The 26,336-nt window shown below is 48.6% G+C and overlaps 3 protein-coding genes across 9 annotated transcripts in view; 2 read left to right on the top strand and 1 right to left on the bottom strand.

Moving 5' to 3' along the window:
- Window positions 1–2,251: 2,251 nt before the first annotated feature.
- The window catches only part of LOC117582508 (1-phosphatidylinositol 4,5-bisphosphate phosphodiesterase classes I and II), a 49,958-nt gene continuing 25,873 nt past the window's right edge, over window positions 2,252–26,336 (bottom strand). For 2 of the 5 annotated variants that reach the window (XM_034270299.1, XM_034270298.1), the window contains exons 3-17: window positions 23,655–23,801; window positions 12,834–12,974; window positions 11,389–11,522; window positions 10,876–11,061; window positions 10,615–10,812; window positions 10,137–10,319; window positions 9,494–9,674; window positions 8,650–8,887; window positions 6,978–7,132; window positions 5,467–5,680; window positions 4,540–5,403; window positions 3,655–4,138; window positions 3,198–3,590; window positions 2,993–3,137; window positions 2,252–2,932 (exon numbers count right to left, since the gene is read on the bottom strand). In XM_034270299.1, the coding sequence (XP_034126190.1) occupies window positions 2,699–2,932; window positions 2,993–3,137; window positions 3,198–3,590; window positions 3,655–4,138; window positions 4,540–5,403; window positions 5,467–5,680; window positions 6,978–7,132; window positions 8,650–8,887; window positions 9,494–9,674; window positions 10,137–10,319; window positions 10,615–10,812; window positions 10,876–11,061; window positions 11,389–11,522; window positions 12,834–12,974; window positions 23,655–23,801 (3,897 nt within the window). In that variant the 3' untranslated portion in view covers window positions 2,252–2,698. The remainder of the gene's footprint in view (window positions 2,933–2,992; window positions 3,138–3,197; window positions 3,591–3,654; window positions 4,139–4,539; window positions 5,404–5,466; window positions 5,681–6,977; window positions 7,133–8,649; window positions 8,888–9,493; window positions 9,675–10,136; window positions 10,320–10,614; window positions 10,813–10,875; window positions 11,062–11,388; window positions 11,523–12,833; window positions 12,975–23,654; window positions 23,802–26,336) is intronic. The other 3 variants (XM_034270301.1, XM_034270302.1, XM_034270303.1) reach the window with 3 other exon arrangements.
- LOC117582509 (pollen-specific leucine-rich repeat extensin-like protein 1) lies at window positions 15,397–17,989 on the top strand. Its single transcript, XM_034270304.1, has one exon. The coding sequence runs from the start codon at window positions 15,491–15,493 to the stop codon at window positions 17,918–17,920; it is 2,430 nt and encodes an 809-aa protein (XP_034126195.1). The 5' UTR covers window positions 15,397–15,490; the 3' UTR covers window positions 17,921–17,989.
- On the top strand, window positions 18,314–23,851 carry LOC117582511. 3 transcript variants are annotated; one of them, XM_034270306.1, is made up of 2 exons: window positions 18,314–19,783; window positions 20,114–20,638. In XM_034270306.1, exons 1-2 carry the CDS (start codon window positions 18,463–18,465, stop codon window positions 20,500–20,502), a joined length of 1,710 nt encoding a protein of 569 aa, XP_034126197.1. In that variant the 5' UTR covers window positions 18,314–18,462; the 3' UTR covers window positions 20,503–20,638. The 3 variants fall into 3 exon arrangements, with proteins under 3 accessions (XP_034126197.1, XP_034126198.1, XP_034126199.1); XM_034270307.1 differs by having other exon boundaries at window positions 18,316–19,490; window positions 19,950–20,635; XM_034270308.1 differs by lacking the exon at window positions 20,114–20,638 and adding an exon at window positions 23,579–23,851 and having other exon boundaries at window positions 18,323–19,456.

The following is a 26,336-nucleotide window of genomic DNA, read 5'->3' as shown; positions in this document are numbered from 1 at the left end:
TGATTTCCTGTATTTGTAGACCCTTGTCTCTCGGTTGATCTGTTCCTGACTATGCTGACTTTTGGGCACAGAGCGTTTTGTTTTGCTTGGAAACACACATATTGGTTTTATGGAATGATATCATATCCTTTTTTGGGGTCTTTGGGTGAATACCATATTAAATTCTTGCTAACATCAAGAGAGATTGTTTTGTCGGTAAACGTCTTATAAGTGCCTTGGCAATATTATTGCAACAATGGGGATTCCGCTCAATACATCTGAGTATGTACGTATGTATATTTATATATAACTCTAGGGTGTCTAAACATTTATTTAACTAGTTTAGGTTTAAGTTTAAGGGCTTCTTTTAGGCAACAACAAATTCGTCAGTTGCGCTGTCCAAAAATTTCCATTTGCTATTTAGGGCCTAAATTTGGGTTTTTCTTTTCTCTTTTCTCTTTCCATTCCTTACGATGCATTCCTCTTCATGCAATCTACTTCGTTTTTGCTCTACCTTTTATCTGTCTGTTTATCAGTTTTTTGCTTGGTGTTTAACACCGCATTTTGCTTTTCAATTTAAATCTCAATTTTCGTATAAGTTTAATGTTTACTTGTTTAATGTTCTCTTTGTTTATTTATAACTTAGTTTAACAAACAAACACACACACATGAACAACAAACATTGATTAAAGCCTTGGCATTGCAGAAGTTTGGGGTTGTGGGGTGTTCTTGGGTCGCATGCAAAAGATAAAGATTAATCGGCAACTACAACAACAACGATAAGGATAAGGATAACGATAACGATAACGATTATACGATAATGGGCACTGGGCGAACAACATCGACAGCACACAGAAGTACATTACGGAGATGCAAAGATACAGTTGATAGAGTATAATGCTTACACGTAGTACAACACCAAAACTATTTTCGAATTATTTTCTGCTGAGCTGAGTAATTCTATTAATTCTATATGCACTGCTTGCTACATGTATGCGCTATGCTGCTTGCTGTATTGGATTAATCGAGCCAATTATATGTAGATACAATTACGATAGACACCGATTGAGAGTAGACAACGCGATAGACGATAGACGAACACCACTACCGATGGCATTCGATCGTAGAACAGACACACACTTAGATACAGTTTAGTGGCTTTATACCAATTCTCTGGTTATTGCTTGCTTTGTGGAACAATACGATCGATTCTTACTATGAAAAAACTACGAGACACACATTTAAAAATTCAATTACAACATCAACTTGGGATAGACACATTTAGATATCGCCAGAGAGACAGCGAAAGAGAGACTCTCGCTCAGTCCAGGCTGTTGGGGAAAGATCTTGATAGTCGATTCTTGAGTTATGGGAAAAATTACAACATCTAAGGTGGTTCTGCCGTCCAGTGAAATGTTTTACTCTTTCAACTTTTGTGTTTTGATTTATCTCATAGTGTTTTTGCTAAGAATTATGTACTTTTTCTTTGGTATCGTATCTTTTTTTCGGGATAGGGTCTTATGTGTTTGGGTATGCTGAATTTTGGATTTCGTTACAAGGCAGCTTGGGTAAGTTTTTCGTTTTTTTTTTTTTGATTCCAATATTTTTACTATTCCTTTCTTTTTGATTGGTGTTCCGTGTTTACCTAGAAGAGGGGTGTCTAGTGTCTAGTCTGTTCTGGTCTACAACAAAGGTTAAATATACTCGTAAATGTTTGCATATTTTATTGTTTGATTGTCTTGAGGCTTTGTTGTTCCTTTTGGTATTAATATATTTTATGTTTTTTTTTGGTGTTGTAGGTTGTGCGTCGTCTGTGTGTGTATAATGTGTATGCGTAGAAAAATGAACATAAATAAGAACAAACTTAAATATTTAAAGTTTTGGTGCGAAACAATTCTTTAGCGAATTTTATTGTAGTTTTTCCTCGAACGTAAGCTTAGTGACTGAGGTGGAGAAACAAACGTTAATAAATAGCAACCAACCAATGTAAAAATATATAATATAATTGACTAAAATTGTTGCTGCTTTCTGCTGCTGCTGCTGTGCGCACGAGATTCATTCCAGCCGAAACGAGAGCTTAAACTGAATTAAACTTAATTATAACTGATGTAAAGGAGTAATACACACAACCACATTTTAGCATTTAGAAAATGGAGCACTTTGACGCGATGCAGACAACCCCCGCCGAACCCTAGCTCTCCCCCTGCTGCATCGCCTTAGTCTGCTTTGACCCACAAAATAAATTATACTTAAGATTCTGTTTTAGTTTAGTTTGTTTTCCCTGCTTAACACTTAGACACTCAGCGAGTTGTGCGGCAAAGTTCGAGTAGGAAGAAACCGTACGGCTCGGGTCTTCACGTTCCATAGATATCCATAGATATCCATAGATATCCATCCATGCATTAGGTATAGATCGATAGTTACAGTACAGTTATATAGATACACAATTAACAGTTACACTACAAATACATCCATCGCACATGCGTTTTACATTCTAATTTGTTCAGTATGAAAAAAGCGATTCCAGGGCTTTAGGCTTTAGGATTTAGTGGCCCTAAGATCTAAGGTAGAGTCGAGGTTGAGTTCCCGTCGAAAAGTAGCTTTTTGTTTTACGTTTTTAGCTTAAGAACTACGAAGACTTTTTTGTTTTCCTGTCGCGAATACTGAAGACCGACTGTAGAAGAACTAAAGAACCATCTTGAAGACTTTCGTATCACGTTTACGTCTTCATTTCCGTTGCCGCGGAGATGCTGTGGTGTGACCTGGCCGGCGACACGGAGGAGAGTCCACCTGCTGCACCGGCATCCAGATTCAGTGTGAGATTATTGCCCGAAATGGCTGAGGAGCCGGAGCCCGAGCAGCCATGATGATGCGGTCCATGGAAGAGCACCAGGAAGCCATTGTTTGAGACGCAGCTGCGAGATTCTGCATCCTTGTCGAGTATTTGACGGGCCTGCGAATCAGAGAAGATTGCTTAACGTCACCTTAAGAATGTGTAAAACTGTGCACCCACCTTGGCGCGATGATCGGCGAGTGCATTGCGCACTGAATCGTGTTGCTTCTGCAGGTCATCCGTGCGCCTGTCGAAGGTTTGCTTCAGACGCACTCGCTCAGCCACGCCACGCTCCACCACAGAGCTGGCCACCTCGCGTTTCATTCTGCCAGCAAAGAGGAGATTAGTAGAGTAAATTCAGGACCAATTCTCAGTGGCTACCCACCTAACCAACTCATCCCGATCCCTGTGCACAGTGGCCAGATTCTTGACCTCGTTGCGTCGTGCCTCCTGCAGCTGATGCATCACCTCGCCCGTGACCTTGTCCAGCGATGCCTTCAGCTGCTTCATCTGCCCGGTCTGGGAGGTCTTCAGCACCTTCTCGGCTGCGGTGTAGATGGCCTCGTGATACTTCTCCTGCAGCTCACGATACTGGGCCGTGTACTCGCGGCAGGCGCTGCGCAGGCGCGACTCTTGGGTGCCCTCGAGGGTGCTGCCACCGGCGCCCGACTCCTCGCCAGCATCAGCCCCTCCAGCGCTCTCCTCGCTGCTGTCGCCTAGATCCAGGGGGCAGGCGGGCACCTCCACGCCCGGTTCGCTGTTTGGAGAGAGACAATTACTAATTTCAACGGCGTCGTCTGGCAGTGGCAACCTTCCCACATCAAATCCCGCCGCACACTTACAGACTCTTGTTGCTCAGCCGCTTCACCAGCTTATTGGTGATGGCAAACTTCGGCTTCTTGCCCTCCAGGGGGCTGCTCTTCTGCCCGGCAATCTTGAGCTTCTCCTTGTCGTGCTTCTTGCGCAGCGACTCCAACTTCTTCTCCATCTCCAGGCGCTTCTCCTTCACGGACTTGTGGTCGAGCAGCTTTTCGAGCGGCTCCGCCACCACGGGATCCACATCGAACTGCGAGGACTCCACCTGCCTGATGGATGTGCTCACGGACTGGTCCAGCGAGTGCTGATGCTGGATGCTGGGCGCCATGATCGATTCGCTGTCATCGCCCGCGCCACGCCCCAGACCACCGCCGCCATCGGTGCGGTCGGTGGGCGGCTCCACGCTCCAGGCAGCCGCCGCGGAGATGCTCGCTCGATGCTTGGGCGAGGTGGCAAGCGACTCCACGGGACGCAGCTCCTTTTTCTGGCCACCTACTTGAACGAAAACGACTGGAGGATCAGCGAGAGAAACGAGCAGGAAGGCACAGAGAGAGAGAGAGAGAGAGAGAGAGAGATACGGGGAGGGAGTGTGGATTGGGTGGGTGTGTTTTTCCAGCAACCAAATTGTGTGCGGGTGTGGGAGGGGTTGAGGGGGTGGTGCATGGTGTTGTTGTTGTTGTTGTTGTTGTTGTTTAACCAAATCCAAAATATCCGAAAAGAGTTTTAAACCCAAAGTTTTTGTTGTACAAAAAAAGAAAAAAAGGTAGAAAGAAAAGAAAGTCAAATTAAAATCTCAACTCGTTGAGGTGGTGCAAAGTGGTTCGGAGCTACTGGTGGTGCTACTACTACTACGAGTATTTCTACAGCCAACACAGCTACAATTCTGAGTCCAGCAGCCAGAATCTACTCACACGACTTGGACAAATCTTCATCGGCGCTGACCAGAGCATCCGTCTCGTCCGTCAGCACCGACAGCTGCATGTCCCGCTTCTCCCGCTCGCTCTGGTACTTGATGGGATTGGCCAGCGCCTCGGCAAAGTCGGACAGGCCGTGCGGCACGTAGTCCTTGACCACCACGCACAGGAAGAGCGAGGCCAGGGCAATGGGTTGGCCCACCTCGGAGCGCAGATTCACATGTCGATAGCCCGGACACAGGCCAATCACGGGCAGCACACGATGGCCAATCAGCTTGCCACCCTCCTCATAGGCGGCGATCCTGATGCTCGCCAGCTCGGGCAGCACCACCTTCTTGAAGACAAACGGCTCCTCATCGTACACGGGATTCATGCCATTGTCGCGCACTGTCTTGGTGCGGAATCTCTTGCGCACTGTGTCCGCCGGCAGGCCGTACATTTCCACCTCCACAAAGGTGTTGACACGCTTGTCCGTGAGGAATTGCCCGGAGAGCACTTGGATCGACACCGTGCCCGCTATGATGCCATCCACAGTGCTCTCGGCAAAGGGATCCAGCCTGCGATCGGAGCGTCGCATAAACTCGGGCTTCAGCAGATAGCCAGACCTGGCGTTGTACTCAAAGATGCCCAAATTCAGTTGCATGGCGAGGTCTAGGGTTTGGAAATTGAGCGCCACCAGCTGACAGCCTGCGTTCCAGAAGAGCTGCGGCATAAAGTTGGAGCTGTCGAAGCGTGTGCCCGCGGGATAGACCCTGGACAGCTGATGCTTGTTGTAGTTGACAAACTCAATGGGTCGCTCCTTCAGCAGCGTTGTGGCTTGCTTCTCATCGAACGAGGACATCTCGTAGCAGCGATTTTTCTCTACCAAAAGAAAGGGCAGACCATTAGCTCAGAGATCTTAGATGTGTCACTCTGCGGACTCACTTTCTGCATTCTCGAATGAGCTGAAATGTATGGGCTGCACATAGTTGACCAACGCTGAGATCTCTGCACCCGCTTCGGTTTCCTTTTGCGCCTTCTCCGGCGGCGGTTCATTGCCGCTGGGTGGATTCGGTGTGGTATTGGGCAGGGATTCATCGTCTGAGGAGCTATCCGAGTCCGAGGAGCCAGTGCTGTCCTTCGAGCTTTGTCGTATTTGCTGCCAAAGAGTGACAGGGTAAAGAGATATGAGAGATGGTTGCTGGCTAATCTTTTTGTTTGCTATAGGAGGAGCAGCTCCTCGTGCATGGAACCACGCGGAACTATTAAATTGCATGTCACACAGGGACAGAGAGCATGTAGAATGTTGAATGTTGAATGGAAAATGGTGAATGGTGAATGTTGAATGGGGAGGAACAGCAGCAGTGGGAATATGAAACCCATTATTATGTTCTGTGTGTGTTGTTATCGCTGGCACACGTCCCTCTGCATCCCTCCATGCACCGCCAGATAATGCAAATGCAAGGCAAGAAAATGGCGCACATTGTGTTTCCTGCTGCTGTCATTGTTTGCCCTGCCCTGCCCTTTCCATTGAATCACGTCACTTGCGAATCGATTTATAAGAGCCACACAATGCACACAGACAGACAGAGGGAGTGAGCCAGGATAATGTTCGAGAGGAATCCAGCTGGATGCTTGCTCCCTGATGCCACACAAAACCGCTTCTCTCTCTCTCTCTCTCTGTGTGTCCCTGGTGACTAATGAGCCCGAAATGCATGTGGCACATTCGATTCCATTAGCGCAAACTTTACAGCCATGCAACGCACATTAAACCCAGCTAAAATATCATAAATTTGAATGCCAATCAAATTAAAATGCATAAATGGAAATGTCGCCCCAAAGCAACTTTTCGGGGCAGCAACAATTAGTTTGGGTCGAAAGGGTTGCGGGCGCTTGGGGCTACAATTTTGATTACTGCAAAGTGGAATGTTGTTCCAGGGAGTTGGGGTTGTGTGTGTGCTCTGCGTATCATGTGTCAAGGAAGGAGCTTGACCAGTGACCAGTTCCATAGTTAACAGTTCGTTGACTGTGGTGTCGGTCAGCCAGCAGGAGCCAGCGCATTCACTCAGGCAACATTTCACTCCATTCATTTAGCAAGCTTTGTGGCTCTTTGTGCTTTTTGTACCCTTTTGCAAGAGGAGGGTATGATGTTTGCCACAGAGTTTTGACTGCAGCAAGTGGCAGGGTTTTTCCCACAACTGCCAGAGCTGTGCATCCTGCAGGGCATCTAATCTTCGCTCAGGCATTTCCCTTTTAGTTGCATTCTGTCATCAGTTGGATGATTGTTGGAATGCAAACAGAGGCAGAGACAAGCCTCCTGCAACAACTACAAATCAACCGAGTCAACAAGGCGCCACAGCTCGTGTGTTGCGTGTCATTAAATGCAATTACAACAGACACGCCAACGCCCACAAATAATACATGCCACATCCCACATTCTCCTCCCCTTTACTCACTTGCAGTGGCGGGGCATGTCCTCCGGCTCCTGTCGAAATGTCACCGTTGGCGGCGCGCACGGTCGCTGCACCTCCCTCCTCCTGATGGGCGGCGGCTGCTGCTGCCACTTGTTGCGCCGCTGCTGCTGCAGACGCTGCCTTGGCCGCCGCATCAACTGTTTACAAAAAGGGATATAAGTTTCGCTTGAAAATTAAGTTATGAGCGCGAAAATGAACGCGAAATGCTTTCAAAAAACAGTTTCGCCTTAATGGAATATAGTAAAAAAAAAGGGAAAATAAATATAAATTATATTATGGAATGGCAAAAGGGAGAAGGGACAGGGAGCGGGAGAGAGCGCTGCCGGCAAATGGCTGAACTGGGATCCCTTGTGGGATCGTTGCAGCCAGCAGCCTTGGGGGCAAAAGTCGTTTGCATTTATAAATTGGCTTTTTGCAATTCATGAGCTAAAATGTCATCCGGGCCAATGGGAGTAGCGGGGGGACACGGACATGGGTGTGTCTGCGTGGCTGTCCCTCAGCCTGGGCGGGCTCCTGTGTAAATGGTGCAGCTGTGCATGCAAATGTTCCCGCCAGGACCTCATTCACACAGGAAGCATGAGGCAGGAAGCAAGTGGCCTGCCTGCCAGCAAATGCATAAACAGAATTATAATAAAATGGCTTGCCGGCAGAGGAGGAGTGGAAATACACTTTCAAGAGGTGTTTGGGGTGAGCAAAAAAAAAAAAACTGGCAACATTCTGCCATGAAATTGGATTGGAAATGCATTCATTGGTAGAACTTCTGCTCTGCTCTGGCCTGCAGCTCCTTCCACGCTGGCTAGGGATTGGAAAAAATTGCGTTACACTTTCCAAAGGGGTTTCTACTGGTTGAGTGGAGCTTCGATACTCGATCGAAGCGAAGAGGGAAAAAAGTAAGCAAGAAAATGCCAACACTTTTAGCCAGGAAATTGAAGTGGAAGTTTGCCCATCAAGCTCTACAGGCTGCCTGCTACAAGAAATTATGTGCAGGGGGAATAGGAGTTCCCCAGGTTAAGGTTAAGCAGATACCCTGTAGGGCATGGCGTTAATAATTTACTTGCAAAAATAGCAGAAATTTCTTTTATAAATTCTTTTTATAGCAAAACTTTTGCCTAGAGCAGCGCATTGTCTCTCTAGACTTTTATCGGAATACTGTGAACTGGAACTTGGATTCAAATGATTGTAGGACGTACTATATCCCTGGCAAACTCTCCTTGAAGCTGGTTCGCCAGCTCTTTCATCAATTTTAGATTCCTAGAACTTTCATCTAATTCTTCTTCTGGGCTTCCCTTCATTAGACGTTTGCCTACTTTCAATTCCAGCTCCATCTCTGTGGAACATTTCATCAAAATGTATATGCAGCATCACTCACATTACCACAGATACCTCCCAGTCTCACTCTCCCTTCTTACTTTAAACTTTGTCGAGCAAAGGAAAAAAAAAGAAGCCCCTGAGCAAGCAGCAGCTGGTGCGTGTGCGGAGCTCATTTGCATTTTTCATGGAGCATGGAAACATGAGAACTCTGCCGGAGGTAAGCAGGTTGCCAGGCAGGAAGGAAGTTCTCTGGTCTCTCTCGCTGTACCATATGTGGCAGTGGCAATGGCAGTGGCAGTGGCAGCGGCGACTCCACAGAGAGAAGAGCGCTGGGAACACTCACCTGAATTGGCGGTCATCAGTTTGTTGCTGGCTGCTGGTGTGCCCACCGACTGCGATGGCTTCTTGTGGTGATGATGATGATGATGATGGTGATGCTTCTTCTTGTTCTTAATGATGATCTTGCGCCGCAGCGCCGCCGGCGGTGGCAGATCCGTATTCGGCTCCAACGGATGCGAATCGAGCGGCTTATCAAGCAGCATATCGCCAAAGATTTCGCGGCAATAGTTCGCGATTTTTGCCTGTCCAGAAAAGAGGCAAAGGAAAAGCGATTGTTAAGTATGTGGCAACTGTGGCAGTTAGCCAGCCATAAATCCCCACACTCATTCGTGCCACATGCCACTGTTTTGTACGTGCCTGTACACCTGTGCCTCCCAGTGGGAAATTTAGTTTATATTACTACTTTTAATGGTTAAAGTTTATCCGCAAGCAGGCCGCTGGCACTCTCCACTCTCCACTCTCCTCTTTGCTCTTGGCACTCCGCAGCGCCGTTAAAAGTTTGCCTTTGTTATTATCTCTCGAGAGGAGCAGGCAGCCAGGAGGAGCGAGAAATGAAGCTTAAGCAGCGAGCAATTACCTTTAGAGTGGCTTCTGAGATTCGCTGCTTGTCCCTGCCTTCCCCCCAGCAGTTGCCGCCAGAACTCCCTCATGTGTGGGCCTGGGCCTTTTCTTACTGCCGAATGATGGATTAGGCTGATGAGTGACGGGGGACACAAGGACACGAACTCATTCCTGTTGTTGTTTTAGGACTGCTAACTTTTGGCCTTTCACCTTTTTTTGTTTGCTACTTCTTGTTCCCAACTTAAATTAATTTTCGCTGCCCCTTTGCTGTTTGCTTTTTGGCTCACCTGCTGCCTGGGATTGCAGTGATTCTCAAAGCTCAATATCACAGGGTATTCGGATGTCTTAAATGCACTCTCTGCGATGGCCTCCAGCACGTCCTTGGCAAAGATTTCGGGCACAAATGTATAGCCATGCACAATGACGGGCTCCTCGGTGCGTCCATTCCAAAAGTCAAGCTCCACGCATCTGTGCGGAGAGAGGGGAAAGTAGAGAAAGGCAGGAGCAAGTGTTATTTAAGTGTGCATAAAAGTAAATGACAATTTCCTCAACAGCGACACAAGCGCCATAAAAAAGTGACAAGTGCAGCGGCGAGCAGCGGAGGAGCAGCCAAAGAGGAGTAATAATTTGTGGTTGAATGCACTTTGTGATGTGTGTGCAACATCAGCAGCAGGAGGGAGGAGGAGTAAGAGTGGCAGTGGGAGTGGGAGTGGGAGTGGGAGAAGGAGTACTAAGAGGGGTAGGACTGGGACCCGTTCAAGCTGCACCTGGCACATGTCAGAGAAAGAAATTAAGACAGAGATTGAGAGAGACTTTCTTGCTTTTTTGAATGCAAAGGTCATGCTTCATTCCCTTTGTATCTCTCCCCTCCGGTCGGTCAGGGCCACCAGCAACGAGAGAACTGCTTCAGAGAACCCTTCGAAAACTCACCTGCAGCCAGCGAGCAGGCACTGCCTGTATATCTCCACCGAGGACTTGCCCGTCAGCTGGTGTCCCGTGAGATAAGTGTTGTGCGAGGAGTTGATGAAATAATGCGACATTGGCTGATCCATGTCGTCGCAGAGATCCAGCTTGTTGGGCGCCATAATGGGATTGTCATCGCCCATGAGGTACCTTTTTGTTGTTGAGAGAAACGAGAAAGGAATTAGCACAGGGCAATGAGCTGCACATGACAGCGGGCGAGTGTGTCCTTGCAACAGCAGCAGCAGCAGCAGCAGCAGCAGCAGCGGCAGCAGCGCGCTAAAAGCCCACTTGAAGCATCAACAACAGCAACGTCAGTTGCATATTCATATGTGGAGGAGCAGGCGGCTCCTGAGTGGACCTTCAAGTGACTCGAGCAGCAGCCTGATAAGCTGTCACGCGCAGCCACTTGAGTGTGCAACAAGTAAGCGACCGTCCTGCCACTCACCTCAAAAAGCCATCCAGGCTGAGTTGTCCCTTTTGGGCATTGAATTTATTTGGCTCGTACTGCTGGATGAGCTCCTTGGCGCGCGCAGGATTCGCATATGGATAGAGTATCTCGTTGAGGCGCGGATCTCGCTGCGTTTTGTTCAGAAATTCCACCAGCTGGGGTATGGACATGCATTTGCGCTTCGAGACGCCCACGCTGCAAGGATAAACCAGAAACAAATTAATAGAGGGGAAGGCGCTCAAGGACTCCACCACTTACATGCTGTCAAATAACACCTCAACTTCGGAGCGCTGCGTCAGATATTTGTAGAGATTGTAAAAGTCTTCAAATTGAAATTTGGACACCGATATGCTGTCGCCCTTGCCCGAGGGCAGACCGGTCACGTCCAGCGCCTTCTCGACACGCTTGCGATCCTCCTTGTTCTGGGCAAAAAGTTTAATGATGCTAAAGTGGTCACGACCACACAGCAGAAGCAAAGGCAGGAGCCAGCCAGCCAAAACCAGGCGATGGTCCACGTGGGGCAGGAGAAAGCGAGGAGGAAAAAAGGGGAAATTGGCGTAAATTTCAATTTTCAAGTCGTTGGGCTACACTTGACAAATATTTGTCAAATGCTTCAACGCACAATGCACAAAAGGCACAGACCCTGGAAGGGCCAGGCAGCCCCAGGAAAACCCATGGAAAATGTGAGCCCAAAAGTGGGCCTTGGGTCTCCTGGCTCTCGCGGGGTTCTCCTGGGTGCCTCCTGGCTGAGCTCGAACAATAGTCAATTACTTTTTCACTGGTATGCGGCCACTCTTGTCCACCTGCAGACACAGACGAGTGTGGGCCTTCTGCAGGAACATAATCGCCGAGCCGTTCAGCTGCGCCAGGCTGTAGGCCAGCTTGATGAGTCCGTCACACCACAGCTACAAAAGAGAACGAGAGAAAAAGAGAGAATGCCAAATGGAAAGTCAGTCAAAGGTTCCAGCAGGTACAGGTGCAGACAGGTCGGACTATCCCTGACTTTGACATTTATTAGGGAATTGTTAAGTAAAAACTACAAGCCCCAATGTGCTGTCAGCCACTGCGTATGCGTAATGTTTGTGTCATTAGGAAATACATTGAAACAGAGTTTAATGCTGAAGAAATGTCATGGCATAATCGCTGAGAGCAAAAACCACTCGAAAGCTGTTGTCATACGCTGCGTATGCGTAATATGTGCATGCAGATATCTCCAACTGACATTGTAAGTGCAATAAACGCGTGGCAAGCATTAGATTGCGATTGCAAGCTCAACATTAAATGCTGTCATACCTGACGTATGCCTAATACTACAAGATAAACTAAAGATTTATAAACTAAGCTAAAGTGAACAAATAACCCTTTAAAGACAGCTCCACCATTGCTCCGCACCTTTGATGTTGTCATCATATTTTCATAAATACATATATCTGCCCTCATGGACATTGATTAATCTAGATAACTATAGTGTTTAGCTCATGTCAAAGGAATTTCCATGAATATATTGCCGTTTTTGGGTGCCTTTGCGTGATATATGCCACGATTGAGTGGACTTCAGGGACACAGAACACAGGCACAGCCACAGCCACAGTCCCTGGTCTATCACACACACACAGGAAATTTCGTTCCATTTATGCGAATGGAGACCATGGACACCAGCCATATCCATATTTATGACCATCACGAGCCCCACTATCCTCCCGAAAATGTTTATTTATTTTGTGTTTGATTATTTTTGCAGGCATTCCTTTTGAAAAGTTGATGAAAATTTTGGCAAGCTCGTATCTGCAGTGTTTGGTTTCCTTTTTCGTTTATTTTGAGAACGAGCGCGACGCGTGCCAAAAATAATAACCCCAACAATAGACACGCCTCGCCCCAGCGTTGACCATTGACCGCTGATAAAAATACGAGCTGATGGAGCATTGATTTTGTGTGTGGCAAGGTCAAGCACAGGACAGACCCGCGGTCTCATCCGAATGGAATCAATAAAGTGGGGCAAGAGGAGTCCACTCAAAATAGCCACAAGGAAGGGGAGGGAGGAAGGGCACGGGACACACAGGTGTGTCGACGCATTAACCCAATTCCCGCAGGCAGCCAATGAATTTCCTTGCCTCCACTCCACGCAGGTGCCATCAAGTTGTCAGCGGCGTCTGCCAAGTGGCCAATAATGGGGCAGGGGAGACAGTGTTCAACGTGGAATGTTGTCCGGCACTTACCTGGGCGATGTCCCGCCGATTGCAGCAAAAGTTGACGAATGTCATGTTGACAAAATCCGAGCCATGGCACACGGTCACCGTCTTCTCCTCGAGCGTGGTGTCCTGCGGTCCCATGGTCACAATTTGACGCAGTTTGCCCTCCTGCAAAAAGACAAAAGCAAAAAGGAAGCAGCGTTATTAATTACACAAAAATAAAGGGCAGAAGTAGGAGTCAAAGGCAAGAACAACGGAGGAGGAAGTAGGAGCCCAAAACCCAGAGCAAGGGCAAAGCAACACCCTCTGCCAAATGAAGTTTTATGGCTGGCCATAGTCGTAAATGGAAGTCATATCCTATATCCTTGTGCGCTAATCCTGCGAGTGCAGCGAAGTTCATTTCGAAGCCAAACAAACAGCCAGTTCGGGTAGAGCTTCTGCCTGGCCATATTTCAATTAAAAGAGAACTGGAAATGGATTTACGAGCGCTCCGCTCCCACTCCCACTCCCACTCCCAAGTTGTGGCACCATTTTCGAGGCACAACACAAAAAACTGGGTTAAATGCAAATTGTAGAGCCACAAAAGCAGGAATACAGCGGGGTTAAGCCCAATGTCTATTTGTGGGTGGGGTATTAGCAGTCAGCCACACACACATCGTAGAGCTGGGGTTGGACTTTTGGTATTAACTTTTGTGGCATGCAGCGGCATGTCTTGACACTCGGCATTACAGTGTGTTTGCTCGCAGTGCTCTCTGTGCTTCCTGCAAACGTTTCCGGTGCGAGGACATTTGATAAACTGCTAGGGCCCGAAGGGGAGAGGCTGTCCAACTGCAGGGGCAAAATGGCACGTTTGTGGCACATAAATTCTGGTAGCTCCATGCACAAAAATGCCCATAAATCGAGTATTTGTGGAGCAGCTACTGGCACCCACAGTGCCCATATCGAAGCCTCAACCGAGCGGCACTCAGTCGTGCAATTAAATGGCTTAGACGGAGCCACACAGGTGTGCCCCATGCAAATCGAGCCAATAATGAGCTTTGCCGGTCAGCTCCCACAGCCCATTCGGCATCTCAGCTTTCGCCTCCAACTGCCAGGATGAAGACTGAGTGTCTGCCAGGAGCCATCGAGTCGACTAATTGAAAGGCTTTCCTTTCTCTTCACTCAACGGGCATTTGGGGGGCCATTAAAGCGCCATTCTGTTTAGTGCCTGATAAACGAGGCTGCCAGGCAGACAGGCAGCCAGCAGGATGCGATGCCAGGATGCCAGGCACACCTGCACGAAAAAGGAGTTCCCTGTGGCAGGGGGCAACGTTTATCTGGGCGCGTCATGATTTGCTTTTAACTAAAAACTAATTCCGGCAAATTTGTCGCTGTGAATAATGTAACTGGCGGCGGGCTGACGGGCTGACAGAAGGGGCACGGAACTGCCTGCTCCTGGCACGAGTTACCCGTGCCCGTGCCCGTTCCCGTACCAGTGCTGGGGAAAGCGTAAAGCGGAAATGACTCTACGGTGATTATCTTAATTGCTTCTCACGCTTCGCCCTCGACATTCACGCGCAGCTCGAGCGCTACTGGCTCTCCTCTCTGCCCTGCTCCTGGCTGCTCCCCGATAATCCTTTTGGCTCTGCTCGAAATTTGAATTTTAAGAACGCTCATTATGTAACCCAAACAGTGGTGGGGTATAGGGGTAACGCTGGGAGGTAGTAAATGTAGTAGTGAGGGACGGGGGAAGGCCATGTCTGTGTTAATTTTAGACAGCCTCCCGAAAACCCAACATTGGCCAGGAGAGTTATTGATTTTGAAGGTGCTAATAAAAAGGGGGGTACAGCTCTGGTCCTCTTTTTGCTCATTAATATTCAAATGGAGACTTAGTGAAGGAACTATGGAAGAAACTGAGTGATTAATGGAGAAACTAAGCAAATAAAAAGTGAGATTAATGGAGAAACTATTACAGTCTGATATAATGTTAAGGAAACGAAACGAATTTAGTGCGAATGACGACAGGAATTGTTCCAGGCAGTAGCGTTGTTTACAGCTTAGATTAACAGCGTGTTGCCGCTCTACGCTAACAGCCTGAAGCTCTACCGTCTGCAGTTGTGTTAGCGAGTCCGTCTACAGAGCTCTGTTAGCTCATCTATTTACAGATCTCTGTTGGCGCTTCTATCTACAGATCTCTGTTAGCGCTTCCATCTAAAGACCTCTGTTAGCGCTTCTATCCACAGATCTCTGTTAGCGCTTCTATCTACAGATCTCTGTGAGCGCTTCTATCTACAGATCTCTGTTAGCGCTCCCGCCTGCAGCTCTGTTGGCGCTCTCCGTCAGCTCTCTCCGAAAGCGCTCTCCCACAGGCGCTCTCACGATCCACGCGGCTATCGCGCGGCTTTAGCTTGTAAGCTAGAAGAACAAATAGAACGTCTGCTGCCTGTTTCTAACTGTTTAAGCGACAGAATCCACCCTCCCACAAGCAGTAATCACTCGAGATTATTCGCTACGAGTAATTTACTCTCTCAATGCCTTCGTTTGACTGTAGCCGAGAACCTAACCACTCCACTTCGAAAAAACTTCCCAGTTCACTTTTACAAAATTGTCGAAAAAAGCTTAGCGATAAAATTTTAGGCTGAGCTAAACTCGAGCATACAAAATTTAAAAGTAAATGAAAGTTTCGTTATTTGATTTGAAGCGAGATGAGTGCAGCTGGTGAGCGGTGGAAGCGCTTAGCGCAGGAGCGGCGGAGCAGGGGAGGCAAGGGATTCGAGGCGCTGGACGAGTGGACTCCGCCCAGGCCGTACGAGGTGATGCGGCGACAGAATTGCAAGACTGCCAAGTACCGTGCGGCTGAGACATATCCGAGCATCCGTCCGCCAGTGTCGAGGTGCAGTCGGGCACAGACCATCGCCTGGCTGGCGGACTCCATCGAGGCGGATGGCTGCGGGCGGCCTAACGACATGACCAACGATGATATCCTCAAAATGTGGCACCAGAGTCCACACAAGAACACTTTGGGCTACTACGGCGTGGAGTCGCAGGAGCCGCAGTCAGAGGTGGAGAATTTCAATAAGCAAATCCAGAAGAGCCTCGAAATGGCCAATGGGCCCAAGCGGCGCACAAAGCACTCACGAGCGGAGGGACCCAGGACACTGCCGAGCGTTGGCACGAAGAAGCAGGCGACTACGCCTGGATCCTGCCTGCCAATGGGCTGCGGCCTGCCATTTGTCCTCAATCGCGAGGCCATCAAAGCGGTGATCCAGAAGATGCCAACAGTCAAGAGGAAACTGTCGCCCAGCCACACCTATGCGACGGTTTACTGCAAGAAGCCGCAGGATCCCATCGATCCTTTTGGTGTCATGCAGGAGCAGCAGCCACAACCCGACGGGGAGAAGGAGAAGCAGAAGCGACGCCACTATCCATACTGTGGCTGGAGGTGCAATCAGCCGCAGAACCAGTGCACGGATTACGAGTGGAAAAAGTACAAGCTGGATCCCAGACCCATCGATGAGGCCTTCAAACGGGAGCAGGCGGCACAGGAGCGGCAGCCAAGGGAGCCCGAGCCACGGAACTACGACGAGCTGTTCAGCCGCCTGGTCACTTGCTTTGAGACCCTGCCGATGGAGGATCCCATGTGCAAGGACTTCGTCGAATGCTGCATACCCAAAAGATGCGAGGAGGATGGCCCTGGAGCACCAGGCGGTGCCACAACGGATGAAGGTGGTGACAAGGGCGTTGGCGGGGAGACACCCGGACAGCCCACAGGTGAAGGGTATAAGCCAGGAGACAAACCCAAGAACGGACATAAGCAAGGATACGGTGAGAAGCCGTCAGGCGATGGCGATAAACCAGAAGATGGTGGAAAGCCCGGAGATGGCAGCGGCGATGGTGGCAAGCCCGGCGGCAAAAAAGACAAGCCAAACGGTGACCCCAACGATCCCAAAGGTGGCAAAAATAAGCCAAAAGGTGACCCCAACGATCCAGCTGGTGGCAAAAATAAGCCAAAGGGTGACCCCAACGATCCAACTGGTGGCAAAAATAAGCCAAAGGGTGACCCTAACGATCCGAATAGCGACAGAAACAGGCCAAAGGGTGACCCCAACTATCCAAGTGGCGGCGAAAAGAACAAGGGCAAGAAGGAGAAGCCAGAGAAAGAAAAGGATCTGGAACCACCAGAGAAGCCAAGACCGCCGCCCAAGCGGCCCATGGAGGAAGAGCCAGAGCCAGCGGACGGCGAAGATGGGGAATCCAAGCACGAACCGGGAGAGCCAACGAAAAAGCCAGCGGAGGAGAAAAAGGATAAGGCAAAGGAGAAAGAGAAAGAGAAAGGGAAGGACAAGCCAGCGGATAAGACAAAGCAACCGGGGGACCCGGATGCGCCCAAGAAGCCAGACGGAAAGGATAAGCCCAAGCGACCAATGGAACCGATGGAGAAACCCAAGCGACCCATGGAGAAGGAGCCGCCGCCAGTGGGAGACTCTGAGCCGGAATGCGATCCCAACGATCCCAACTGTTTCACAGGCCAACCTCAGTGTCCGCCCAACGATCCGCTGTGCAGCGTGTCGCAGGAATCTGGGGATGGTCTGGAATATCCACCTGAAGGAAAACCACCCATCGTGCCAATGCCACAGCAACCGTCAGAGCAGCCAGACATGCCACCGCCTGGCATCGAGGATCAAGCACCGCCTGGAGCTGATGGCGATGGTGGGGAACCCGAACAGCCACCGGAGAAGGGCAAGACGGAGCAGGACAAGTGTCCGCCGTGTCCCTGCGACATGTGTGAGTTTCTGCGGCGCCACAAGCTACCCGACTCACCGCTGATGCGCAAGTTGCAGCGTCAGGAAAAGCTGCGACAGCAGCGGGAATACTATAAGCAAATGTGCCACCGCCAGTACATGGAATGCCGCACGCCCGAATATCCTGCCCCACAGCACAAGTGCGATCCGATTGTCAGCGACAACGCCTTCTGCCGCAACCCCAAGCTCGGGGAGTACTGCGAATGCCTCAAGGCAATGCAGGACCTGCAGCAGCTGCTTGGCAAGAAGCATCGAATCGTCGGCAATCAGCTGCTGTTCGACCTGGAGGACCTTAAGAGTCGCCTCTGCAAGCGAATGTGTGATTGTCTCTAAGTTTGTCTCTCTATAATGTCCAAGAAGTGTATTTCTAATGTCTAATGTCCAAGAGTAAGCTAAAATAAGAACGAATCTGCCGGGTTTCATTATTATTATTATTTTATGTTGCAAAATGGTTTTTTTTTGGGCGCAATTACTGTACCATGGAGTGGCCTAAACGACACCCAGCTGATGCCTGGGAAAGTATCAGTAACACTCGTGGCAAACATTGCACCAAGAACAGAAGACATCGAAGGGCTAACAAAGAGGAAACGATGACTCTTGAAACTTTCTCTGCCAACTATTTTTTAGGAAACATTTTCCCCCGACACAAAGTGCACCTTGACTTTACACTCTCGCCCTGTCTTTCGTTGACAGGGAAAAGCCTCCACAAACTCAGTTCGAAATCATGTGTTGAGCCTACAACATCTAAATTTTCAGAGTGTAATTTTAATTTTTGGTTTTTAATGTTTGCGTTTGTAAAATCTAAAAAATAAGTTTGTTTGTTTTGGACCCGAATCGGTTTTAGGTAGGACATTCCCACATTACACTCTGCAGAAATGACAAAGGATAGGAATGATGCAGCCAAGTCGGTGGGGCAGCCACCGGTGTTTGCGGGTTGCATGCCGCTGGAGGAGATTACAATCTACGACTGGATGCGACAGCAGAACTGCAAGACCACGAGATACCAGCAGGTGGAGACGTACCCAAACATACGTCCGCCCATCTCGCGGTGCAACAAGCAGCAGACCTTAAGGTGGATGTCCGACTCCCTGGAGGCCACAGGCTGTGAGCGGCTCTTCGACATGCGTAAGGACAATGTGCTGGAAGCGTGGACAAACATTCCCAACAAGGAAACACTCGGCTGGTACGGCCTCAGCGGTGGCATTCAAGATCCCGAAGCGGTGCTTTTTAATCAAGCGCTGACCAAGAGCCTCCAGGCAGCCAGCGGCGTAAAGGCGAAGCTCCCGAAGCAGCTAAAGCCGCAGTGGAAACCCAAACCCAAGCCGACTGGCGCCTACGTGCTGAATCGTCAGTGTCTGCGCTCACAGCTGGCACGGATGCCCACCATCAAGCGGAAGTTGTCGCCCAACTACGCCTTCACATGGCTGCACTGTCCGCCACCGGATCCCACTAGTCCTCCCTTCGAGGACAAGCGAGGTCCTCCCATACCCCTGACCAGCGCCTTGGGCATGGAGCGTACGCCCAGGAAGCACGGCAAGCGGAAGCACAGCCTGCGGCATCCCATGTGTCACTTGTCCTGCGATCAACCCAAGAACCAGTGCACCGACTACGAGTGGAGAAAGTACAAGGAGGATCCGCGAGCCATCGACGAGGCCTTCAGGCGGGAGCAGGCGGCGGCGCAGACATCGACGGAGGAGGAGCCCAAGGACTACGATGAGCTGTACGCGCGAATGCTGGGCTGCTTCGAGCAGAGTCGAGATCAGAACACCATCTGCCAGGACTACGAGAAGTGCTGCAAGGCGCCGGGCGATCCTCCGACTCAGGGCTGTGGCGAAATGGTCCCCGAGGGAGCTGATGGCGGTGCCGGGGGTAAGTCTGACGGCGATGGCGGCGGCGGCGGCGGCAAAGATGGCGCTGGCAAGGATGGCGAGGGTGGCGAGGGTGGCGACAGGGGTAGCCGCAGAAGCACAAGCACGCGGAAGAGCCGCAAAGATGGGAAGTACGGGCATGGCGGCAAGGGTGGCGATGGAGACGACGATGGCACGGGCAAGGGCGGCAAGGGTGCGGGAAAGGATGGCAAAGGTGGCAAGGGCGGGGAGGGCATGGACGGTGACGGCAAAGGCGGCAAGGGTGGCAAAGGTTTTGGCGACGATTTTGACGGCAAGGACAAAGACAAAGGCAAGGGCGACGGACGGGATGGGGGCAGAAAAATGGAGGGGGACGATGATGGCACAGGCGGCAGGCGGAACAGAGGCGACCTCGATGACGATGGCGACGGTGAGGGTGGCAGGCGCAAGGATGGAAGCCGCTCCTCGCTCGATTCGCACGGCAGCCGCACGGGGCACGGAGATGGCACCGGCACCGGCACCGATGGCAAGGATGGTGATGGCAAATATGGCGACGGCAAAGATGGCGATGGCAAGGACAGGGACGGCAAGGACAGAGATGGCAAAAAGGGCAAGAAAGGTGGGCGGAAGAACAAGAAACGTGGCGGCGAAGGCGGCGATGGTGATGGTGATGGCAAAGACACCGTCAAGGACTGCCCCTGCGAGCTGTGCAACTACTGTGACAAGGAGTCGGACACGCCGCTCATCCGCGAGATGCGACGGCGCGACAAGCAGCGCCAGCAGCGGGAATACCTCCAGCTGATGCGCCACCGTCAGTATGTCAAATGCCGCACCGCCGAGTACCTTGCCACGCAGCACAAGTGCGATCCGATTGTCTGCTGCAATAAGTTCTGCGGCAACCCGCTGCTGCAGGATCATCTGGCCAAGATCGATGCGGTGCAACAGTTGCAGCAGCAGCTGAAGCGTTGCAATCGCAAAAATCGCGTCTCCTGCACATCCATTCACAGGAGACTCAATCGGCTGAAGCAGCATCTGTGTGAAGCGTTTGAAATGCCAGAAAAGAGTTGAGGAATGGTTTCGAGATTCCCGCTGCCCATCTGCCCATCCAAAGATCTGCATTCAATCTGTTCCTCTGCTACCGTGGACTTTATGCATTTGGATTGTATCTCTTTTTATACTCTTACTCCTGTTGCTGATTTTTATCATTCTGTGATTGAATCTGTTCTTCTTTTGTAATGATCTTGGAATAATCATTAAGTTTTTTATAGAATATTTGCTTTGAAAACTCAGCTCTTAGTCGCTATATCTGTGCTTTCATTTCCCTGAAATATTCCTCCTTCTCTGGTGTAAATTTCGTTTCATTTTCACCCCCTTAATAATTATTCACTTCCTAAGTGAGCGTTTTCCATTCCCATTGCCATTTCCCTCAATCATTTTTCGCCAAGCGCTTTTTAATAAAGCTCTCCACAGTCCAGTTCAGTTCAGTTTATTTCGATTCACTGGACTTTTGATGCATTTTTTAATTAATGCACAATTTTGCTCACACTCTTAGTCTTTCTGCTTTCCCTTTTCCTGCATTTTTGTTCTCCTTGTTTTATTGCAACTTTTTCGAGTTAATCACATATTTGCATCCACTGGTGTCTGCGTGTTTTTTCAAGCGTGTGTGTCCGTGTGGTCGTGTATGCCTCTGTGTGCGTTTGGGCGTGGCCAACGCCCACGCGTTGCTTCGAGTCTCTGTTCTGTGCATTTAATTAATGCAACAGTCTCTCTCCTCTCCTCTCTTTGCTGGTCTCTCCTTTGGCTTTTCTGCTGCTTCCTCCGTTTGCTCGAAGCAAACACAAACACGAAAAACAAAACTCATTTGACTGTGGCCTTGGGTCTGTCGTCTCCCCGTCTCCGTCGCTTACTGCAGCAGCTACAAAACTACAAAACTGCAAACTATTATCAGTTGGGGCAATGGGCGTGGCTCTAGGCTCTGCTCGGGAATTGTGCGACAGCCGCCCATGATTTATACAACGGACAATGCGCGAAGGAAGCCGAAGCCAAAGCCAAGCCAAGGAAATTGCAAGCAAGGAAAACGCAGGTGCCTCAAGGATTCAGCTCTCTCTCTCTCTCTCTCTCTCTACCTCCCTCTCACACTGCAACACTTCCTTTTGCTGCTTGAATAATTGCCCCACATTTATGGGAGAGAGAACCTAATTCAATAATGGAATTGCGACCTTAGACACGATTTCCAATGACTTTTTTCTGGTCCAAGGAGCAGCTGCGTCTCCCGTCGCCGTCTCCCGCTGCTTACATAAAACGCTTTACCCAGGGAAAACCCAGTGGAAATGAAAGCATGTTGCCTTGTCATTGCCATGATAAATGTATTGGTTACACACACACACGCAAACACACACACGGAGAGAGGCAGAGCCACGCCATGAAAAAGAAAATTGTGTAAAACGGGAAAAAATCGTGCGGAGTGGGTGTTGCAGAAGATCACACACAGGACACACTCACAGGACACACACACACACATGGAAAATGGAAATCCCGATGCCAAGGAAAGGAACGCACGTGACTTGGCTGCACAAAAACTAAGCGAAAGATTCAGCAAGGAGCAGCAGCAGCAGCAGGAGGAGGATTACCTGCACTATTCCTTACCCACACTACCCTTCTGCTTCTTGGGGTATTGGCTCTAAGGAAATCTGTTCGTCTTTCAACCCGTAATTGGCTTTCAATTGCTGGCCCAAACATTTTATTAGCTCGTAATCCACAAAAGATATACGCGCCATCGCCAGCCATCGTCATCAACGCCCTCTAAAATTCAACACACAGATTGGGGATCAACATGCAGATGCTGCTGCTTGCTGTATGCAACGCCAAAAGCCAACAATATAATATATGTTTTGATAAATTTTGTCTATAAACAAGCAAGACATCAGACCACAGAAATATAAAAAGAATTAACGAGGGAATACGCGAGAGAAACGAGATAAATGAAGACGAAGGTTGTATGCTCCTTAAACATGTTTAACTTAATTTTAGGAATATTTTTGGTGCAGCTCAGATAGAGCTTGCCTAAGATATATTTGAGCCTTAGTATTGAATTTGCCTTTGAAAAGGTATGACTTGGCACTTGCCTGGGATTACAATTTGTTTGAAATACAGAAATTAAATTGAAATTTGGCAGCTATCTTGCTGTCGAGACACATTTGCCTGCTATTTGGCCATTGCCCACGCCCATTCCAACAAATATTAAATTCTGCACAGCTTCCAATTAGCGCCTGTCAGACCGCAGGGAAAATTGAGTTAATAATTGCATTAAAGTGTCACAAATGTGTGCTGGTAAAAAGGCTACATTGAGCTACATTTTGGCCATCAGCTGACAAAGATAATAAGACAGAATAAATGTGTTCAAAAACTACCATAAAGGAGGAAAATAATGCTTAAATTTTTAAATTTAAAATCTTGATTTATAATGCTACAAATTAGCTCTCAAACTTGTACTCTTCAGCATTTGTTGAACACTTAAATCTGCCATACAAAGAGCAAGAGAGAGACAGAGACCTTCTAAAGTGCACAAAATATTCCCAAGAAGTAGCAAGGAGCTTGGAAATTCCGAATTGAGTGCTTGAAATCCACACTTTTCCACACGGAAGGTGGAAAAGAAATGTGATTCAATGTGGTGGTTGCAGCAGAGCCAACTATTTTTTAGTGCTGGAAACTCTCTCTCTCGAGCGAGAATTTCTAAAATCGAGGAGTTGTTATACAGCCGAAAAATGTCCAGCAAAAAGCAAGTCCACACCTACAACCGGTTGGAGGGCTGCCACACTTTGTGTGTGTGTGTGTGTGTGTGTGTGCCTGTGACATGGTGCGTGCTTGCATTGAATATGCGATTAGCTATCAGAGCAGGGGCTGTGTGGCATGTCCCTGGGGAGAACTCATCATGTGGAGGAGGGGGCTGGGTGGGCAGGATGTTCATGGACCCGACATAGTCGATTACCCAACTCTACACATCATGAAAAAGTTATAACATGCTTCGTGGCAGGGCATACACTCCTCACACCCACCATTACACACACTCCAGCTGCTGCTGCTGCCTTCTATTGTGCGTGTGAAAACCAGACAAATATATTTCTTTACTCTCCCCCACCCACAGCATGTGCCTGTGACTGCGAGGAGGCAAGCAACTCCCTCCCTCCCAGCGAGCCAACCATCACATAACGTATACGCACCTTTGGCTTCTTGGCATACTGTCCCGTGCGCACATCCCGTATGGTGGCGATATCCAGTATGTCCAGCTCGTTGTTCTGATCCACCCAATAGAGGAAGAAGCCCTTGGCATCCACACGCATCGTGACGGGCAGGCCAGTGCCCGAGTCCTGCAAGAGAAATTGAGAGGAAATCCAGAAATGAATTAAGATTGATAATTGAAACTGAAACAGCTCCCGGTTCGGGTCCAAAATAAAGAAACAAACAAACAACAAAAAGTACACACAAACAGACAGACACCCAGTCATGTGTGAGTATTCCCCCAATGCATGGGGTTCATTGAACTGTGGGAACTGCCTGGCTAATGAATTTATTCTGGCCAATTTCTCATTCGAATGGCTCGCAAATCGTACAGGGCGGCGGACGGTCCCCAAGTGCAGGCAGCAACCAGTACGAGTCCCACTCCCACTCCCATTGCCTATCGTCTGTCATCTGCTTATTATTTAAGTCGAATTAAATGAGCCTCCTCCGCCATGGGGCGGCCATAAATATTTAAGCATTCATTCATTCATAAAAACCAACGAAAAAGTATGCGAAAATGCCTCCGCAGTACCCAGTCACACAGTCCCACAGTCCCCTGTGTGTGTGTGTGTGTGTGGCAATGCCAAACAGATGTGCCACAAGGCAGCAACCCCACCCAGCCACGGAATATTTCGAGCCAAAAGTGAAATATTTTACTCGTATTTTGTGAAATATTCATGCAAATAAGCAAAGACGCAATCTGCGAGCCACAAAATATGTCTTTTCCGCGTCTTGCGAGTACCCTGGAGTAGAGTGGGTATAATGGCTTTTGAATGGAGCCACAAGAAAGAGCATTTATGTTTAATTTATGAATGCATAACTTCTGAATATGTTCCTCAATTATGGAGATATTAGCAACTATTATGGAGCACATGGATGATGCTTGGGAATTGGAACAGTAGGTCAAAGTGGAAGTGTGATTAGCCGATGAAATTAAATGAAGATAATGAGAGTTTAAGCTCTTGCCAGTTGCTCTTTTCTTTGCTAAATTTAATGCAGAATATTCTTAAATACATGCTAAAGCTCTCATAGATTGGTGTCTCTGTAGAAATTGCAAGCATATGAAACCTTTTTCTGCCAAGTCTAGCAAGGAGAAGATTGTAACGAAGGGTAAGCTGCATGTCGTTGCTCTTTAACTTATATCTCCCATAGATCATGGTTCAAATAAAACAGCGACAAACGATCAGTCTTCAAGTGTCTCTAAACATTCCAGCCCCGAATCTACCCTTTCTTTAGCTCACTTCCCAGTACTTTCTATTATCTTGGAAGCGACGGAAACAATGCGTTAAATGTTCAGCATTAAATTGCGGAGCTCTAATGTATGTTTATCCAGACAGTGAGTGGATTGAGGGCCCAAAAAAAGTCAGCTAGAGTAACCTGCAACACAAGAGCGATGGCTCGATGGATGACTAGATGGATGTCTGTGCCAGAAAGTGGGCAGGGGAAAAGTGTGTTCTGGTCACGCAAGTATCTTCAGCCAACAAAGTACCTCTCGAAGGACTCGCTCCTTTGTGGCATTCCTTGACCTCCCCAAAGGATTGGCCGCCATTAAGATTAGGGGGCGAATGTTTCGGTTATTATGGCCAAAAATTGATGAGCAAATGAAAATACTTCTCTGTTCGCCTGCTCTCCCCTTAGTCGTGTTTAATTTTGCCGAGTTCATTATCCCTTTGCTCTGGCGGGTATTGTATTTTTCGGTGGGTTTAATGAACTCTCCTTCGAGGTGGCAAAGTGGAAAGAAAAGTGGACTTTCCCTTGCCCACTGCTATGGGAATAATTGAAATTGAAAACATTCATTCGGATTCAATGGCCCCAAGGAAAAGTGTGTAGCTGTGGGGATTTTCAATTAGTCGCATATTTTCCGAAGATTTTCGTTGTGCCAAAAAAGGGTTCGCTGGTGGTCGCTAATTGGAATCCCCATTCGAGTGTTGTCCTGCATGCTGCTTGCTTTTCCACTTTTCCTTTTCCCTTTTCCCTTTTTCCCTATTCTACTGTTTGTCTAATTTCGGGAAATACTAATTGAGTTTTGAGCGAGAAAACTTTGTTAATTCTCTTTCAATATGCACAAAATTCTATGGAAATTCAATAAATGCTAAGAGAAGAACACTTGACACGATTTTCAAATATTAAAAGCCAAAAAAAGTCTCTGTAGCTGTGTATCTATTGGTTTGTGCGCGTTTAGGATAAAAGCGATTGCATGCATAATTCAATTGATGTAACAGTTGGATATCCAGTTCCCTGTCAAAGGACTCCCTCAGCAGCACAGGGCCACACAGCAGGAAGAGCGAGGAAGCGGAATGAGGCAGCTACAGGATACGGAATGTGTGTTGTCACATCTGCTGCTGACGATTGTCACACATCATTCCCTCGTGCTATTGTCAATCATGCTTAGGGACTGTCGACAGTCCTAAAAGGGTTGCTACGAGTTCCTCCCTCCCTGCCTGACTCTGTCCCAAAGTGCATTAGGTGTGCCCCAGCAGTATGCAAATGTGGAGCAGACTGAGTTTAAGCAGCTGCCTGTGCCTGCTCCTGGCTGTGCAAACTACATGCAAATTATATCATAAAATATGTATTCCCCGGCCAGCCAACGGCACGGCACCTGAGCAAAAGTTTTTGGCACAACT

Source organism: Drosophila guanche, unplaced genomic scaffold (assembly GCF_900245975.1).
Source record: "Drosophila guanche unplaced genomic scaffold, DGUA_6, whole genome shotgun sequence".
Lineage (NCBI taxonomy): Eukaryota > Metazoa > Arthropoda > Insecta > Diptera > Drosophilidae > Drosophila > Drosophila guanche.
Note: the sequence above shows the minus strand (reverse complement) of the source record. Positions and strands in the feature narration are given on the sequence as shown.